We start from the raw sequence: 19,893 nt of genomic DNA, 5'->3' as shown, positions 1-19,893 counted from the left end.
GACGTCTAATCATCTGTCTCTTAAAAATCAAATGAATTTGTTATTTTCTGCACTATAAAGCGCACCATCAATATATGCCCTATTTAAAACGGTTTTCATATATAAGGGCCAGTGCATTATGATTTGCAGTAGATGTAGTGAAAGTAGTAGTTGGGGGATTACATTATTCATCCAATGTACAAAAGGGAATGTCATAACATAATGAATCAATATTGATCCATATATATTAGGGACACCTTATTATATTTCGGCTTTTGAGGCATTTACTTAAGTCTTCATGGTGTTTTATAGTGTGGAAAAAAGATATTCTTAAAATGAGTTGATCATTAGTAGTTGTAGGATGGTGGCAGTGAGCATTTATCTAGTGATATCAGTGGCAATAAGTTAAAATAGTAAATGCTATCAAGAATAGTGGAAAATCAAATTCATTCCATAATAATAATTATCAATTTGCAACTCAAATGACAAAATCCTGACTTGGATAGAGGTCCAATCCATTTGAAAAGGCAGCCTCCCAGTTCAAATGGACGGGGCATCTTCTATAGTGATACACTCCCTAGTCGGAGGGTGCATCGTGCCCAGAGAAGAAACACCTTTTTTTTTTAAACTCGAAGGCTGCCATCGACTGTGCTAGACATCAAATCATTATAAATTTCATTGCTAGCAGCCAATGCATGCCCTGCCACCCTCCAAGTTCAAACGGATTGGATGTCTCAGAGTGACAAACTCATTTAATGAGTTTTAATTTCATCTTTAAGAGCCATACAATTGGACGTCTACCATTGTCCACGAAAGTTACCTAACCCGATTTTGTCACGTGACCGTAGAAACAGCACGAATGAGATCACAGTGGTGGTGTGGCGCACCGGCCCCTCAGCCAAACCCAACTTTGAGGGCCTCATCCACCGACCTTCCTACAAGCCGTCCGCCTCCAACTACGGGGCGCCCTCGCCCCCAGCCCCCCGGCGCGACCCGGGTCTCAATCGGGCCCCGCCCGCCGTGCCGCCACTCCCCGCTCACCACCGGACCACGGCCGCCCGCCGGCTTTTGGTCAACGGCTCCGACGCCGGGGGGTCGGGGACGGGCACCCTCAGGTGGGGCGCCGAGGAAGCGGACGGCGAGCGGCTTCGCCTCCAGCACCCTCACACGGCCACGCTGAAGGGAACCAGGGTGAAGGCGTCCAACGGGGACAACTACATCATCCTGGCCCCCTTCGATCCCGGAAGCCAGGTACCAACGATCGGTGGCGGGCTGCATCTTCATCATCTCGTCCGCCCTCCCCTTCTTCATCACGGTCACATGATGGCTGCTCACGCTAGATATGTCTCCTTACCCTTCATTCCCGGTGCTAATTGATAGAGTGACTTTACACAAGGGCTCTGTTCAGTGTTCCTTTCATTGTGAACACAGGAAGCACGTTCAGACGACAATACGTAAAGCACATAGTCCGCCCGTCCTTATGTCCGGCTATTCAAAGACATCTGGTAAACAAGGCATGTTTTTAATCATAGCATCATTAATCTTGCAAATACCTTATTGATTTTGACCATGTGTAACGCATCACTTCATGGATGACACATGGGGATTTTTCAAAACTTTGTACATGCACTGATCTAGAGGTTGCATCAATAAAGCAAATTTGTTGTCAAAGAAAAGACTGAAATGGCTTCCTTAGTTTGTAACAGTGTAATGGCACGTTACTAACACATTTGTGTGACAGATATTGACTAACAAGCCTTAGTCGTGATTCTCTTGCAATAGACACATTATAATCACCATAGTCAATATCATCGAAACACCCCATTGTATGTCATTCCTCTGACTTATGTTGAAGTGTACTAATGCGATTACATTCCAAAATGAACAAGATGACAATGGGAATGAATCACAGTACGTTGCACAATACCCAGAATGAATCATTAATGTAGTTACAGTGCCATTGTTTGTGCCGGCTAAATTTAGCTTCAAAGGAGTGATATCATGGTCCATAGACGTCTGCAAGGTGATGACATGACAGCAAAATACATGTCTGTCATGTCATGACAATCCAAACCATCATTAGTGATTTTAACTATGTATACAATTGAGTGTAATGCCAAATTTTTTCTGCTTTCAGATCTTGAGGCCAGTTTATCAGGACAATCAGGGAACATTAGGTAAGACCAATCCAATCTATATATTAGTTGTGTTCTCTATGGCAAATGTTTTCATAGCTTTTTTTTTGCTGCTTGTTACTCAGTTTTTAGCATATTCTATGCTTCAATTTTTTAGAAATTGTTTAAAATTGTTCACATTTTAAAGATTTTTTTTTTTGCAAAAACAAAACAAAATACATGACTGGTATGTTGAGATGTCTATCATCATTATTATCATCATATGGAAGCTAAACAAGCAAATCCATGTATCCATTTCTCACCATAAACTCACTCAAGTCTTAATTTAAAAACCTTTTTAGCCAGCAGATTGTATCCCACGCGGCAGGCCTCTGCGCCGCCTAACCAGTCTGCCAATCCCGGCGTTGGAACCTTTTTGCCCGGTTCAAGTGGAGGAGGTCCTTTCGCCAGCCGTACAGGCTTTCTACGCCGCTCCAACAACGCCAAGATGTCAAAAAACCCCGCCTCCGGTAGTGGCGTGCCTAACTACCAGCAGCACAGTGCCAACATTGCCAACTACCAAAACTGCACCATTGTACGCTCTCACGTCCCTCATGGTAATTATGGATACGTCTCCGTTGCGCCCAAGATACTCATCTTCCCCATCTTTGTTCAGGTGTGTTCATTTTGGTGGAGTTCATGGGACAATGTTCTTTTTTTTTGTCTATGGAATTTTAATCTCATAAAAGTGACCTATTTATTTAAACAGCCTCTGGACCTGTGTAGTCGAGCTCTCATCCTAACAGAGGAGATGATACTACACGAGAGCAAGCATCACTCCCTCAAGGTCAGTTAAAAAGGGGCGGAGGTTACGGGGGGTGCTGGACCCGGGGCCTGGTTTTTAAACCTAACGGGGGCTTGTTGACATTAATCGCACTGAAGTCCTGTAAAAAAAAAAAAAAATCCGCCACTGAGATAATGGGTTGGCAGTCGGAATTTCGAAATGAACTTGTACGATTGGTAATACACATCCAATCACGTGGCTTTTAAAGACTACATTAAAACTCCTTCAATGTGTTGAATTGGGAGGGTGACAGCCAATGAACATTTCTTCATTCTCAAATCTAATAGATCGGATTACAATATTGACACAAATATATAGTTTTTTTACTAATCAAAAACTACATTTTCAAATGTTTCTTTTTCTCTTCATTTGTGAAATTATAATGTATTTAGTTTTGCTTATTCCTCTGATAAAATGTGCTATATAATATTTATTCAGCACCTGATTTTTTTATCTTTTATTTTTTGGCATTAGGTCACCGTGTTCGTCTACACAGACTTGATGTTGGTGGCGAGAGAGGACGAACCCGGCAAATGTAACGTCCTCCAGAGTCCTTTATACCTGCGACACCTGCGACTGCAAGATGGTATGTTTCAATATGACAATGTTCTTTTAGCTGTAGTAAGATAATATGCAATTCTACGCCATCCAAGGTTTATCATTTATAACCATTTCCGAGAATATCCATGAATATTCCAAGGAGAAAAAAAATCAGTGTTGCAAATACAATAAGAAGGATTTCTCCGGAAATCAATAAAAAGTGATTATCAATGCTAGCGTGACTGCACAATAATGCTTGTGTTGACGGAATAGATTGATTCGATCTCCCTGATGAAGTGTCCGCCGCAGTGCCCATGAAAGGACAAAGAAAGACATTGCGTGTTTGTTTTATTTTGTTTGGAAATTATTGAATGGCCAAGTTAAATTCGACATTTTGCAATAAACCTTCCTTTGACCCAAGGATATTTAGGGAGCGACACCCCACCCCCCTGCCGGGTTCCTGCTGCTTTGTCTTTCATTCAGTCCCCAGTAAACAGTCATCTCCTGTGCCAGAGCACCTCATAACTTGGCAATAACAGCCTGATGTCATGACTCACTCTAAATGCCTGTAATATATTTGTAGCCCCCCTCATCCCCATGTAGCACATTGTGTTACTTTGTACACTAATGCTTGTTATAAGCATCCCACTGTCCAAAATCTGTGGCGCATGATATTCTATTAGACTATGTGGCACCATCATTCTTAATTCATTTGAAAGAAACACAGGCGCTCATGTGGAACATTTGCTTTGGATGGACGTGAATAAAAAATGGCGTGGATGGTCAGCTATTAACATATTATCTTCCATTGACAATGGATGCTGTTCATTTCATTTAAATTTGGAGGATCGCTGTGAATGCTCAACTTCTAATGGCACTGAAGGCGTGAGACGTCCAATTCATTTTGACTGTGAGGGATGCGGTTAATGGATACTGATTTAAATTCACTTGCAGCCAACACTCCCAGTTCAAATCGATTGCAAGTCGACTCGTGACAAACTCCTTTTATTGTAAAATACATGGAGAAAATTGGTAGCCGTTGAGTTAAAAAAACATGGAATTGCAACAATCTTTTAGAACAGTTATATATTGTTTTGAGATCAAATTATTAAATAACGAAAGCAAGATTGCAACTTTTAGCAATTTCAATCCATTTGTTCACTTGCTGTCAACTCTAGTTGACCCCTTCTTTCAAATGGATTTGGCATCTTCTAATGATAAAATCTGTGAAAACTATTAAACCGCAGGAAGAAATTGGAAATAACAACTTGTAGTATTGTATTTTTAAATGAAATTATTACATAATAAATGCAAAATTGCAACTCTCAGTCACATCAAATGATTTGGATCAATTTGTTCATTCACAGCCAACCCTCTCATTTAAAATAGATTAGGATGTTTATTCATCCCAAATTCTTTCAACTTAAAAAACAATTAAAATCACACAAAAATGTGGGTCTTCAAGTAAATAACAAACAAAATTAAGTCTTCAAACGTATTTTTTTGGACTAGTGTATGTTCGAAATACAAAAATATCAATTTAGCCTGTCACCACTGTCAAAAATCTGAAGTCATCAGGGGTCATGTTGGGGTTTTTGCCTTTCAGTGTGTGGGTGTGTGGGCTGTCATAAGCGGACACAGTCACAGACACACGTCTCCACCCTGCTGCTTGCCTGTCATTGTTATTTCGTTTTGACATCGTCAGGCAGGAAAGAGGCGCCAGTGGGGAATTGTATTTGTGTGCACGGCCCAAAAAACATTATTTAACCAGGACAAGTTCAATACTACAGCTGTCCTGTGTTCCTGCCTACATGATACTTCAATGTAAAAAGAGCGTGGGAAACGCTGAGGGTCAAGTACAAAACACAAGCAGATATGATAGGTTGTCACTTAGAAGTCATTTTGGCTGCATTTTCGTGACAATGACTTCCAAGAATAAAGTGCACAAGATACTAAATATAGGGTGCTTCTTATATTTTGGTCCACTTGTGGAGCCAAATACGACAATCAATTCTGCAGGGCAAATGTATTTGTATAGTGCAGATAAACACAAGGTAATTCAATGAGCTTTATAGTACATTAAAATCAGCAAGAAGCAATTACAACAAAAGCAATCAATTAAAATTACAAGCACAGCTCAACTGCTGCAAAAGAACCCTGAAATAAATCCAATAGGGACCTCTGCTGGCTAATAAAGAAACCACTTTTTCTCTATACAATTGCATGAGCATGGGCATTTATTTGCAGTTCTCCTCGTTTAAATTAATCAGACATCTTTTGTTGTCATTTGCACGTAGTGAGTAAATGTGTTATGTTTTTTCTTCTCTCAGATTATGTCGAAGAACTCCGATTCTACCTAATTCACATGACCGAGGTAAGACCCTCATTGAATGTTGCTTGTGTGTTTCTAGTTCCTTCTGGCGCCAACTATCCAATCCGGTCGGCTCTTAATCACATTATTAATACGACATACAGATTCTCGTCTTGCGCTAATTTCGTTTCCTCTTGAATTGTTATCGCTTCCACCTCTGTGTCAAAACAGAAATATTGGAAGAAAACTAAAATTTGGAAAACAAGTTATGACAAAATTCCTTTTCTTTGTCCTTGACCTCATGGCCTCAAAATACAATCACTTCAATTGTTATATAGTAAAAACCTATGCTAAAAGTTTGATAATAATCCCTTCATTCATTCTTGAGTTTTTTGAAAATTTCTTTTCTGACCTCTGTGAGCTTTGTACTTTCACATCATCACTCCAAAATGTAAGCAAATTTGATCATGCCTGTATTGGTTTTTGAGATATTATGGAATTGCAATGCTGACCTTTTGACCTCATTACTCCTACATTAGCCTGACTTTAGTGCAGGCAGCGTGGAATTGATTCCCACTCAGTAGGGGTGTTATTGTGAGATCTAATGGTTTTTCTATCTCTGTCTATGCTGTGTAACTGAGTGGCAGCCACTTGAGGTTGTAGCCTACCTTTTACCCCAAGTCAAATTGGATAGGCTCCAGCACTCCAGGGCTTAAACTGACAGAGTGGAACCCAGCAAAAAGAAGCCGGCAACGTAAACGACAGTAAATCTTTTTAACAAAAATGTTATGGCAAAATCCTTGTTCTAACCTATGACCTTTGCCCTTAGACCGCTTTACCTTAAATGTAATTATAATAACCTCTTTTGTTTCATAGTGAAAACATATTCAACTTTATTGATGCTTGACTTATCACAAAATTCCTTTTCATGACCTTTTTGACCTCCATATCCCCAATATTAAAAACATCGATTCATTCATTTTCTGAGATGCTGATCCTCACAAGGGTCATGGGGATTGCAGGAGCCTATCCCAGCTAGCGAGGGACCGGCCTGGCATCAAATACTTGAGAAATGTGAGGCCGACATGTTAACCATAATGTAATATAAACATATCGAGCAAATTTAATAAGCACCCCTTCATTGGTTTTTGAGTTATCAGGAAAGTTATTTTCTTACCTCTATAACCTTGGGCCTCATTAATCCAAAATGTAAAAAAAAAATGTTTTCAATGCATGTTGCTTCAAAAAAAAAGAGAAGAAAAAGGAAAAACTCAAATACTGCAATGCTAGATGATGCATTGGAAACATTTCTCAAGCTGTCATTAGTTGAAGGTGAACTTACTGCATACTCTTCTGTACAGATTTCTTTTTGAAGTTGATATAAATTTAGCCGCATAACTGGAAAATATCTTTGAAAAGGTGCTTTGTGTGGAAATTGTTATGTCAGTTGAACTAGAACTGCTGCTGACACATACACTACACAATATGCTGCACAGCCTCATTAGCAGTTTATGAATGTTTTAAAGGCTCCCCATTGCTTTTTTTTTTCGGGCAGAGATTCCAGACAGAACAATTGGAGTCTCGCTATCTGTCCCAAAGGCTGGAAAAAGAGGAAGGAAGTGGCTACATAGCTTTCACTCTGTCCAATTAGGAAAGAAGATATAAATAGCAAGGTCTTACGTAGGACAGTGTGGTGGAGTAGCACAGTTGATAAGGGCCAATAATGGCACAATTTGATTAGACATGTTAACATACTGAATGGCATTGGAATATTACCTCCGGAATGTCCCAACAAACTCAAGAGCAACTGAAAATAATCATTAATTTTGCATATTTTTCTTCATCTGCAAAGAGGGATGTTGCTCACTATAGTTCTCACCGAAAAGTAGGACAGATGATGTTAATTCAAAGTAACAACCTGTCAGCAACTAAATTCCAAACAAGGAAATGCTCAACGGCAGTGTTGGTGTCACAAATTCTGTCACTATTCTACAAGCAGTAACAGCCTGGAAATGTGACAAATCTCCTTGTTGAAAACCTGTGAACACCATTAATATGAACCCATAACAATAACAAGTATTATTGATAACTCTGCAAACAGCGTGCTAGTATGATGACACACAATCTACCTAACATTAAAAAGAACATCTATCACAAAATAAAAGCTGAAAAGATGTAATTCAGTGCATTTTAAAGCAATCTTATCTGACAATTTGAGCAGCTTCAAAGCCTTTTGATTGGAAGTCTGGCTTTTCAGTTGAAACGTGTGGCCACAGACGACCTTTTGGTATGCGTGCTTATATTTGTGATAGTCCCAGAGCTGTATGGGCAAGTGTAGTAGACACTGAACTGAATATGTATATATTTTTAATAATTATATTCCTTATGGGTGCCATGAATGTAGCTTATTGTATTTCATGTAGACTATTTGACCATGTGCTTCAATTCACTTAGTGCAAGGAGGACAAACCCATCACTTGTTGTCAAGCTAAATACTTCCTGAATAAAACTAGTGAGACATTACTAAATTTGGGTCACTAATAAAGAAAAATTAGGTCAAATGTGTCAACTGTTTAGAGATTTTGAGATACAGTATCTGAAGGAAACCCAGCCTATTGACCATTGATAGCTAGGATAAGCAGAACACCAAATAAATTAATGATAATTCAAATTAATGTGTTCATTCCCTGCTTGTCCTCCCAATTCAAATGGATTAAACATATATACTAGCGACAAACACAAAAAGATAACAACAGCCACATTATGTCTGATGATGTCTCCCATCATCAGCGGCACTGAAATAGTTTTTAAAAACAGGAAAAGCAATACAGCAGGGTAAAACAACATGTGTTTTCTCGCTAAAGAGACCCTGTACTGAGAATAGACAACTAGTGCTGTTATTCATGGTTCAACAGGCTGTCTATTTAAAGACGTCATTTTCCTTGTGTCTGGAAATATTGGCCTCTTGTGGCTTTACTTTTCACTGTCTGTCAGCACCTCTCATAAAGTTTCTGTCATCGCCACAAGATTAACTAGCACGACCGTCAGTTGATGAGACCAGAATGGGGATAAAACGCCATTGTCTCTAACCGCACTCGTTAGAGACAACATCACAAACCACCTTGATAACTGAAAAAGGAATAAAGGGATTATTACCAAACTTGCAAGATAGGTTTGTCAATTAAATGGAAGTGATCATTACATTTTGGGGCCTTGAGGTCAAAGGTTACAGAGGCCAGAAGCAATTTCACATTAGCTATTACTGTAATTAACTTCTGGCCTTCAGTTCAAATTGACTTGTTGTAACAGATTGATTCAAATTCACTGATTGGATGGCCTGCATCATCAATAGCACAAAAGATTAGATGTGTTGTTTTATGAAGATTTGTTTTGATTGATTCAATTAAGTTGAGTTAAAGTTGAATAGTTGGAATATATTGGAATCATTCTCATTACATATTTTCTCCACTTGATGAAATACTAAATAATATAATTGCCATGTATTCATTCAGCAAATGAGTAGTTTTCACACAATATTAAAACGTGTGGAGCACATATTTAGGATGAATTTTTATTTTCATTCCTAAGTAGCAGTACTTAGTTGCAGCAATTTACGCTACTCTATGGACCTTAGAATATCCCAGTATTTTAAAATTCTTCTTAAAGTTATGCAAAGAAAAAATAGAAGCCCCCAACTCTATTTATTCCTGGAAATAGTACAATTCCAAGAAGGGTCCTAACATATTGAACTACTATCTAATATAGTCCTCTCGATTAATCTGTGTTCTTTACAAAGTCGTTGTTTCGACTGTGTTAGCTGGCCAATAAAACAGGACAAGGGCAGAAAGTCTCAGTCTTGAATATGGTCCATTCTTCTTTTTGACTTTATCTTTTCTGGCGGAAGGTCATCCTATTTTAGCGCACGCTCAAAACGGAAGGGATCTAACCTAGATTTTCTACCGAAAGAAAAACGTGTGTCAGTGGGAGGAGAAAGCAGTCTCTAGAAAGTCAAGTTTGTCGAAATGTGTCAGTGACGCAGGAGTAGAGGAAGCGAATATAGGCGGCGTACAGGTAAATGCGGTTAGAAATGGCGCGATAGGGTGTCTTTAGTGCTTCAGATCAGCATTGAAAGCGGAGGTCTTTGCGGGCTTGTGAGAGCAAGAGGTCATGGGAAATCTGGCTGACCGCGTACTGCCCAAAAGGTGGTTTTCGAGAGGGGGCGGCGCTCTTCAGCAACACCTGCTGTCAGACATTGCGGATGTAAGTGGAGCTTTTGTAGATAAGTAGTCGTGTCATATGAAAAAACTTTTTTTGGTTCTGAGATTTCATCTCGTGTGTTCATGTTGGGAGGACATTCCATGTCATTTCTGCTACTGGGACTTAAAGTTGTGCTGTATTAGGACACATTGTTATGGGGATGCTTTGCAAAGGAAAGCTAAAATAGTTGTTTCCAACATTAAAATGTGACAAAAATTCACAGGACAAAAATAGCTCGATTCATTTCCAAAGGTAAAAATCTAAAAATACTACATATGTTACAATTTTTTTGTCTTATTCACATGACTTACACTTTGAAAAATTCATAAAATCAAGACAATTTTTGTAATAAAAGGTTGTCTTCACCTAAATGACAAAAAACTCTGATCATGAAATAGCTAATTCTACTAATAAACAATAATACAAAAATAGTCCTTGGACACAGTGGGTGAATTCATCTTTATGCAATGAAAATATCACTGACACAATCATGTGAGCTGAAGGAATGATTATTAAAATAAATTGCATAAAAAAAGAATGTCGTTGATTAGAAGGAAAAACTGAAAATAGCTAAATACCAGCGGGGCCAATCATGTGCTAATCATCCTCTATGACGTCTCTAGGAAGAGCCTAGGGACAAACATTCCAGTGTTCATGCTCTTTTTTTTTTTGGACGACCGCAGAACTGCCGTGAAGTGGAAAGACGGACAAACAAACTTGAAATAGATGATACAGTGTGGGAAAGGCACCGTGGCAAATCAATCTGCCATGGATATTGTCTTGTAAAAGTTTTTTTTTTGGCTCATTTATCTGTTCAATGTTTTGAAATGTTTAGGGATTTTCATGATTTTCACGCTTTCGAAGGTCCAATGTTTTTATTATATTTTCGTGTAGTCTTAATTTAATGTTAACTTTCCATTGGCTTTAATTTTATTGAGACTTCAAAATCATTTTTAAAATGTGTAGTTTTTGGAAAAATGTACAAAAAATGCCTAAAAATTCATGTAAAATGCACCATAAGAAGGGAATGTCGATAAATCTTGAAAAGTTGAAAAACTGCAAAAATAAATAAGATCCAAATACATTTGCTAAAAAGACTTTAAGAGAATAATTTTGGAGAAAAAAAAACAGATTTCAAAGAAACCTAAAATACACGACAAAAAAGTATAATTTTGGGAAATTGGAAAAAATTCAATTCTTTAATTCTTATTATTTTGCTAGGATTGGAGGATTAGTGCCATTAACCACAGCCATTGATTTTAAAATGCGGCAATTTAAATCTCCATTCATTTCTGTTTGAAAAAGTTACATAGGCAAACCCAATGTGGCCGACCAAAAAATCGAGCTGAAAACACTCTCGATTTGACGCCTACTGGCTACTGGCTACGGCTTGTCATGTTTCCCACCGAGACTGAAATTGGTATCGATCCCCTCCCGTGGCCGTTGTCGAACGAGGGCATTTACAGAGCAGCGTTCCTTGAGGGCGGGCGGCTGACATGAGATCAGAGTACAGCCGCGCATTTGTGACCCAAACGTGTACATGACAGCGATAACGTGAGCAGCAGTGACAACTCGTCTGCCAGATGGCCTCGACCGGTCAATCTGATTGTGCCGCTTTTATTTTTAGCCCTAGTTACCGGCGGCCATTCGTCGGATTTTGCCCCATTACCTTCTCACTCTGAGCTCTTGGTCAAAAGTGCTATGATTCAAGTGTGTCAAATCATTTGCTTTTTGTTTAAGTAAGATACAAAAATCACAAATACGAATTTTCTCGCCAGATATGAGGACATACGCCCAACCAGTTGTTTTGATCACTCCTAAAATAAATGATCTAGAATTTCTAGATGATTGCCTTCAGCATTTTCCATAAAAATAAAGACAAAAGCCTTCACTTTGACTTGACACTTAGAGACTTTAGTTCCCGAGCCCTCAATCAAAAATTTGTCTCGCAAATATCAAATTAGGAATTTGGCCGCCCAAAAAAAAAACAACAACAATCTGTTCTGTAATCCCCAAATAACCCAATAAAAAAGAAAAGCTCTCTGTGCATGGCAGTATCCAAGAAGACAAAATATAAATGTGTGCGTGATCTCCATTTAATGGCCTCCAGTGTGCTGTGACAGTCTCAAAGAGTGATTGATTTCGAAGAAAATGGACACTGATCTCTGTCTGCTTTGCCCGCGCCACTAATTTGTCATTTTACTATGATGTCATAGCGCTTTGCCTTTCCTTTGTCTTCTCAATCCTCACATTGACCCTCGGCAAAAGACCCTTTTCATCTCAAACGCTCATCGTTCCTTTTCCTGTATTCGGCCCGCCGCTCATTCCGCTCGTTGAATATCCGCTTCGATGAGACGTTGAGGTTGATCGAAAAAGACAGGGAGCGACCAGGCAGGAGACGATGAATCCCGAGTTGTCGGGGGAACGGGAAAATGAGCGATGGCGAGCGCAGAAGGCGTGACCCTGAAGTCGATCTCAAGAGGACTCACGCAAATTGGAACAACAAAATTTGACGCTATTTATATCGTGTCTTCTGTCCAAAAAAGTCGTCGCGCCAATACTTATGCAGTGAAAGTACTTTGTACCACTCTGCGTCTTCTTCTCATAGAAAACCATAGGCATCGACTGATAATTTTTGTTACCATTGATGTCTTTCCTAGGCAAAATTGACTTCTACCTTTGTCAATGATAGCTTATGTTTTCCATTCATTCTTTCAGCCATTTCCAATGCGCTACAAATTGGAACTGAATGGAACTTTTGGTCAAGGCAAATGGAGCCATAGCAACATTGGAAGTTAACTTAAAATGATTCTTATTTTTTAAAATACTTGAATCACCATGCCACCCACAATAACATTTAAGTTATTGTGGATGAAAAGAGCTCAGACCACCAGCTCCACCGCCTTGACCGCTGACTGTCCAATTTGTGTTTTCATGCATTTTCCCAGCAGGGCTTTATTGATTTCTTGGCCCACATATCAAATTCTGTCTCAAGTGCGCTCCAGTCATGATCTAATTTCACTAATGCTCGCACATTTTGCCAAGCCAGAACTGCTAGCAAACCCTGCTGCGTCATAAATGTCCAGCCGAAATAGACATGCAATGGGATATGAATTGTCGCAACATAGTGCATGGTTTAAACTTTTTCTGTTTATTTCAACTGTACACAGTCACAATGGACATTTCACACTGTGTCAGGAACACAGCTGCTAACTCTTCACTGGCAGATGTGAAGAACATGTCAACTCATTCTCTGCCATTGACATCAAAATATATATTTTTTGTCACTTTCTTTTAATTGAGATTCAATTTCAAGGTCCCTTCATTTTTGTTTTTAGATGTTTTTTGAGTTACCACCTGTTTTTCTTCCCACAATTCAATTTGACATTTTTAAAAAGGTGAACTCATTGGATTAAAAAACAAACTGAAAACTTGTAAATACAGTGATACCTCTACATAGAAAATATTCAGGTTACAAAAAGCGTAGATGCAATTTTTTTGTCTTTACACACGAAACAAATTCCAAATAACAAAACATGAAATAAAAAAAAAATCAAACAGCCTATGGTGGTGATGTGGTGGACAGGGTCTTGCCCCCGGGCCGCTGCTTCGACACCTGTGTTCTAGACTACGTCGCGGTGATCTTTGGCTCATCTCTCACCATTGCCTCTTTCTCTCTCTCTCTATTTCCGTCTATCTTCTGGTCTCTCCACCTCCACATCAGAAGTGCGACTGCCTGCTCAGCCTGGAAGCGTTCTCATCTGAGCAGAAGCACCGCGTGTGCCAGTGCCTCAAAGACAACATCGACAAGCAGCTCCACCTTCAAAGGAGGGATCCCGCCGTTCAGCGTTTTGACCAGGTAGGGACACTCGTGGACTTCCTCCTCCTCCTTTCCGGCCTGAACCGAAACATGAGCATGTGTTCGTGCATATATTTGCATGTACACTCTCATTCACATGTGTTCCTAATGAGCAACATGTTCTGCTTTCTTCTAATTTGGTTGCCAATTTCGTCATCTTATATATGAATGGTTGCCTAACAAAATGGCATTTTTTTAGCTTAGAAATATTGGCTTTTGGGGCATTTTAACCCAAAATGTGGTTATGGTCTTGACTCTGAGCAATAGTTGGAAGACTTACAAGACCTACAAATTAAGAAAATATAAAGTATCCTCACTGTAGAAATTGGCAACTGCAACTAGTGGTAAATGATCCAGTTTTGGATTTGATACAGCATCCTGATTGGTCTTCCCATGAAGACCTGGAATGCAATAATCTATTCTACTAAAAATTAATGCATGGATAAAGTTTCCCACATCTTGGACAGAAGCCACTTCAGGTTTCACTTTAACACAACATACTTTATTTGTCATATTTTAGCATTTTATTGTAGTTTCTGTATATACTTTTTATCTATAGGAGTTATATAATTAGGGATATCTACATTGCTTTATCTTTCCATCGCTGTTTTCTTTTCGTTAAATCCCCCCCTTTCAAAAACAAAACTGAGAAAACTTGAAAATTGTGAAAAATAAGACAAAAAATACCCTTTCCCTTCAAATAGATTAAACGTCTACTCGTGACGAACAAATTTCAATTGAAAGTTTTGGATTAAACGGCTAAAATCAACAAATGAAAAGTTAAACATTATTTCAGGAATTAAGAGGTTAAACCAAGCAATCATAAACTTTGGTACATTCTTTTTCCAAGTTCCTATTTTCTTGTAACATCTCATTCCATCTAAATTGGTGGTGTCCCGAGAGCAAGAAGCTGTTTGCTTAATTATATCGAACATCTCGTCAAACGAGTTCACTTTTGATTGCCTTTATGGTACCACCTCAAAGGCAAATGTAGTTTGATGTTCACTGAACTTTGGCATGGATAATTACATGCAAAATCAAGGAGGGGAGCATTAAGCGTGTGCCACTTACCAATTTTTAACAGTGACGCTTCTTAAAACTGCTCAACTTTACCATCCTATTAATAAATAAGTAGCAACAGTTGACATCACATTGAAAGGTGGACTCAATTTACGAATTTTTTTATGATAATATAACTTTCTTGTTATATCACAACCAATGTTGTGCCTATTTATTCGATCGAAACATAAATAATAGTTAAACCCACAGAAACATCTGCTCTGCCCAATAAATATGTAATTTGCATGCTTCTTACTGTTTGCTGCCGACACGCATTCCTGCTCATTGTCTCTAATTAGACATGGTTGAATTGCATTTGGCGCCGTGTCGCCCTTCTTTCTCTCTCTCTCTAGCTCTCTGTTTTTGTTGCTGTTTTTGGCATCCAAGGTTGCTGTTTACATTTGTATTGATGAGCCAGTAAGCTCCAACAAAGCCATTCTTGAACATCAATACTTTTCTATTTTACATGGTTACTTTATATCAATTTTATCATGTTTGGGTCACTTTCTTGTTGGCTGCCATTGAAGGTGTCAGACGACCAATTCATTTAGACTGTCATAGACGGATACACATTCGAGTTTGAGATGGGGGGATACTGGCTGAGATATTTTAACGCTTGAACCCAAAATTATAGCGCTGCACGTTATTTTTAGTCAATTTTAGACATTTTTAAAATATTTTTTTTAATGCATGCGTTTTGTCTGCACAGCGCACCAGTAAGAATAGGGTTAAATATGATTGGGGTTTCTTAGATAAGTGTGCAAAAAGTCCCTCTGGCTCAATGTTTTTTCGCCTTGTATTCACTTCACACTGCTGGAAGCAGATGCAGTATCTCCTCACACATCTTGTCCCTGCTCATTTGGCCCACTTGCTCTCATCCTGTTTAGACTTTCCTAAATACAGTAAAGCGCGTGACGAAAACGAATAAACGAAAACAACTGAAGTAGAAGAATCGACTGTCCTTAACTCAGTGGTTGCCAATTACGGCAATACACGTCCTGCCTTTTTGAACTGCAACTTTCATTCCTTTGCTGCCACCTTCTCAGTTCAAATGTATTGGACTTGTACTAGGAATGAGAGAATAATTTATATATTTTTTATGAACTCATTTCTTATCATGATGGCTAAAGATGTCTAAAAAGTCTACTCGTGGTCAATTCATTTCAATTCAAACCATAAGCATGAAAAGCCACATGATTGCTGCCGTCCCTCCCAGTACAAATGGGTTGGAAGTCTACAAATGATAAACTCATTTAAATTCACAGAAAAAAGTTGATAGGGCACATGATTGCACAGAAAAAGACTAAGACCTCCAAATGGCGTCACTAAACATGAGATAAGTCCACGTTCTATTTTAATTATATGCATTCCTCACTCTAGAAAAACAACATGAAGCCATGCCAAGCATGCTGGAATAATTGAATTTGTTCGCATTCAGTGGAACGTACCGTTTGCATACAAATATGTTGCGTAAGTTCTGTGAATCATGGGAATTTTTTGCGAATCTCCTGAGACGTCAGCGGTTTTAGAACCGGGGCTCCAAGAAACAGAACAGAGTCCAAATTGTCAATATCACAACATCGGATGCTTCACATAATTTGTGTCTTAATGATAAATTCATTTCGGGAATAATTTTATGATTAATCAGGAAATGTCATGGATTTCTATCCTAACCACCCTAAAGTATTTGTGGGAGATTGATCTGTATTGCAATAAATCAAATCATTTGATTAAATATAATGTTACCATTCCAAATGGATTGGTCATTGACACTTTGGTATGATCATTGGGAATAATAGATTTATTTATCAAATATTTTCTGACTGGCAACCAGTTTGTAACCAGCACTTTCTATGATACTCGTGAGGATAAACTGCTCAAAAGATGAATGAACCATTTTGTAATGAATCAATGCATTTGATAGATTAATCTGTTAACCCTTTATTACAATCATCTATGTGATCAATCCCAATTTACGATCACTTGATGGAATTTGGAACATCATTAATTCTGCAATTAAATCATAAATTCTAACATGGCTTGTCCAAATGTAATGGACTTTGGCTTCAAACTTTCTTCACTAGGATCGGAATTCCCATTTTCACAAGCACACAGGCTGCCATCCCTCCCTTTGCAAATAGATTGGATGTCCATTGCCGTCAATGGCGGCCAAGCGAGTTTTTTTTTGTGGCATCCTGTGCCGTCAGTCCGACATGGCGGGCGACGGAGGCATGCGCCGTGTAATCGATTCTATTTAAAATAGCCTGTTGTGTAGGAGCGCATGATGCGATTAGAAGAGGTTTGATGTCGTGCTTCGCCATCGGGTCAGAAGAAAGAATGCGTGTCTCGCGGGGCGTTAAAGAGGCACCCCCCGTGACATCCTGCTCTTTGCTGGGTTTTGATTCACGGCTTTGATTTGTAACTTCTAAAAATAGCTCTCCGAGAGGGAGGGAGAGACAGACGAAAGGACACTTGCATGCTTTACTCTCCAGAGAGTTACTTGGAACGTTTGATCTTTGAATAACCTTCACTCTAGCGCTGTTTACGAGACGCTCAAGCATCCCCGCTCACTTCTGTCTCCTCGGCTTTTTGCTCTTTCATTCATTTCTTCTACTCTGTCCTTCATGAAGCCTCCCTCCCCAGTCCCCGTTCCAACGACAACCTTCTTTCAGCTTTACCGCACCGTCTCGCTCACTCACTATCGCTCTCGTGCACATTGTTACCATCCACACGCCTGAGCTGGCGACGACACCGTGAGACAAGGTGCACGGGAGCGCTTCAGAAAAGAAAAGAAAAATAAAAGCACCACAGGGACATTGGATTAGCTGAACATCAGTGTTTGTGTGTCTTCTCGGTACGCTGGCCAGCTGTGCGTCCGGATGCCTGTTTCGAAGGTAATTCCTTACCTTTTGTGCTGGCCTACTTATGACATTATTCTTCCATTGACTTGCATGCTTAATAATACAGCGGCATGGTTTTCAGAAGCAAAACAATTGGATATCATGGTATTGACGCGGTATAAGACATTATTTATTAATCAGCAATTATGATAGCTTCTCCCCCACTTTTATTATTGAATTGACATCAAACTTATTGTTAAATCTATCATTTTGTACTGCAAACTAACTCTGTCCAATGGAGCAATGTCCAAACTAAGGCCTGCTGCCCAGTTTTTATTGTCCCGCATAAAATATCATTGAACGTGGCTTACACAAGAGCTTCAATTCAGCCTACATTCTATTGCGCTTGTCTTCTTTAACACTAGATGAAGCTAGTCAGTTAAAGAGCACTTGCTGAGGGGTTGAAACATGATATGCTGTTGATAGAAATGTAGTTAATGGTGTAGAATTTCAGTATTTAGTTTTCTTTGTACTACAAACTTTGCTTTAGTAATGTAAATATGTTTAACTTTGAAAGCTGCTATTGACTCATCAAGTCACTCACTCCCATTAGTGGCAATGGCTGTCCAATCCACTTTGAAAATCAAAAAAAAAGTTGTCTAATTCTCTACAAAATCCAAACCCGCCCAAAAGACATGCACCCAAGCATGCTTCTTATCCAGTCTAATTCATTTGAAGTGGGAAGGATGGCAGCAAAGGAGCAATTGTTCATTTGCTGCCATCCCCCTGCATCAATTGGATTGGACGCAAACTAGTGACAAACTCATTTAAATTCTAACCAGAAGCACGTTGAGCCACGCAATTGCTGGCAACCTTTCCAGTAAAAATTGATTAGGCTTTTCAATCAGTCTATAGGTGTTGATGGGTGTTTTTAAAATCCATGTCCTGCATTTACTAACTACCAAAACCAATATTTTGCATCCCAAACTACTTCCTATCAAATTTGACATGAGCTAGCGTTTAAAGGTCTTGTAATGTCCCTCTGATCCTTTGTTTACACTGCATCAGAGCAAGCCATTCATGTCAAGAATATGGTGGCACCCTATGACTCAGTACAATTATAGTGTGCAAACATGTTTATATATAGTCGCTCAATCCATATGCTCCAAAGCCCAGACGACAGCTAAAGGAATAATGAGGCGTTTACCAGCATATAGAGTATTGCAACATGTATAGTTACGCAACAGAGAAACAAGCTGTCTTGCAATCATATTAATGTTTGGTTTATTTATCACGCTGTCCTTTACCCTAAGTATGGTAAACACTTTGGAAATTCATGCAATATACATATATCAGACACATTATTATTATTATTCCAATGTTGTGTGGTATAAACTCAGATATTGTGGTTTACACTGACAATATTAGGATACCTTGGAATTATTGTGTTGCTTTGTAGTCCGTAAAAATAGGCTTCTGTTTCCCCCATCCTTCAAGATGGGGTGAAATATAGCGGATATAATAGGATAATTTTTTTGTTCACTGTTTGGCTGATAAGTTTTGTTTTAAAATAGACCGACACAAAAAACAAACATGTACCTTAAAAGTATAACAACAGTGAAATGGACAAAAACTGGGTAAACAGTCATTTGTTAACATAACAGTTTTTAAGATAACTATAAAAACAACATATCATGTCGATGGGCTGGGAGAGAAAAAAAACAAAGTATTAGTCGCATGCCCAGCCAAAGTATAAAAAAAACCCTGAAAAATATGGTACCTTTCATAAAGAGCTTTTAAAAAAAAGTCAACCACCTTATAAAATTAGCTTCAGGCATCAGTAACAGGCTGAATTGAAAAACAAAAGACTTTTAAAACCCCATATTGGTCAAACTGTAGTAACTTTTACATGAAACATTAACCATGATAGTGTCAATTTCAATGAAGGTTTAATAAATGCAAATTATTGATTCTAGGAGCCTCCAGTGGGCGTAATGATGACTTGTGCTTAGCTGTGCGCCCACTGAGTTCATTATGGACCAGTTGGCGTCTTAACATAAAAAAATAAAATAAATAAAACATTTAAAAAC

At 38.8% G+C, this 19,893-nt stretch overlaps 1 protein-coding gene across 7 annotated transcripts in view; it reads left to right on the top strand.

Moving 5' to 3' along the window:
• Positions 1 to 19,893, top strand: part of rgs3a (regulator of G protein signaling 3a) — a 75,132-nt gene that overhangs the window by 21,706 nt on the left and 33,533 nt on the right. For 5 of the 7 annotated variants that reach the window (XM_077737620.1, XM_077737622.1, XM_077737621.1 and 2 more), the window contains 7 exons: positions 828 to 1,230; positions 2,117 to 2,156; positions 2,456 to 2,769; positions 2,863 to 2,940; positions 3,412 to 3,523; positions 5,808 to 5,851; positions 13,770 to 13,904. In XM_077737620.1, the coding sequence (XP_077593746.1) occupies positions 828 to 1,230; positions 2,117 to 2,156; positions 2,456 to 2,769; positions 2,863 to 2,940; positions 3,412 to 3,523; positions 5,808 to 5,851; positions 13,770 to 13,904 (1,126 nt within the window). Of the gene's footprint in view, positions 1 to 827; positions 1,231 to 2,116; positions 2,157 to 2,455; positions 2,770 to 2,862; positions 2,941 to 3,411; positions 3,524 to 5,807; positions 5,852 to 9,874; positions 10,049 to 13,769; positions 13,905 to 17,574; positions 17,858 to 19,893 lie in introns of those variants that run through there. The other 2 variants (XM_077737624.1, XM_077737626.1) reach the window with 2 other exon arrangements.

This window comes from Stigmatopora nigra, chromosome 17 (assembly GCF_051989575.1).
Source record: "Stigmatopora nigra isolate UIUO_SnigA chromosome 17, RoL_Snig_1.1, whole genome shotgun sequence".
NCBI classification, from domain to species: domain Eukaryota; kingdom Metazoa; phylum Chordata; class Actinopteri; order Syngnathiformes; family Syngnathidae; genus Stigmatopora; species Stigmatopora nigra.
This window is presented reverse-complemented; position numbering and strand designations above follow the sequence as displayed.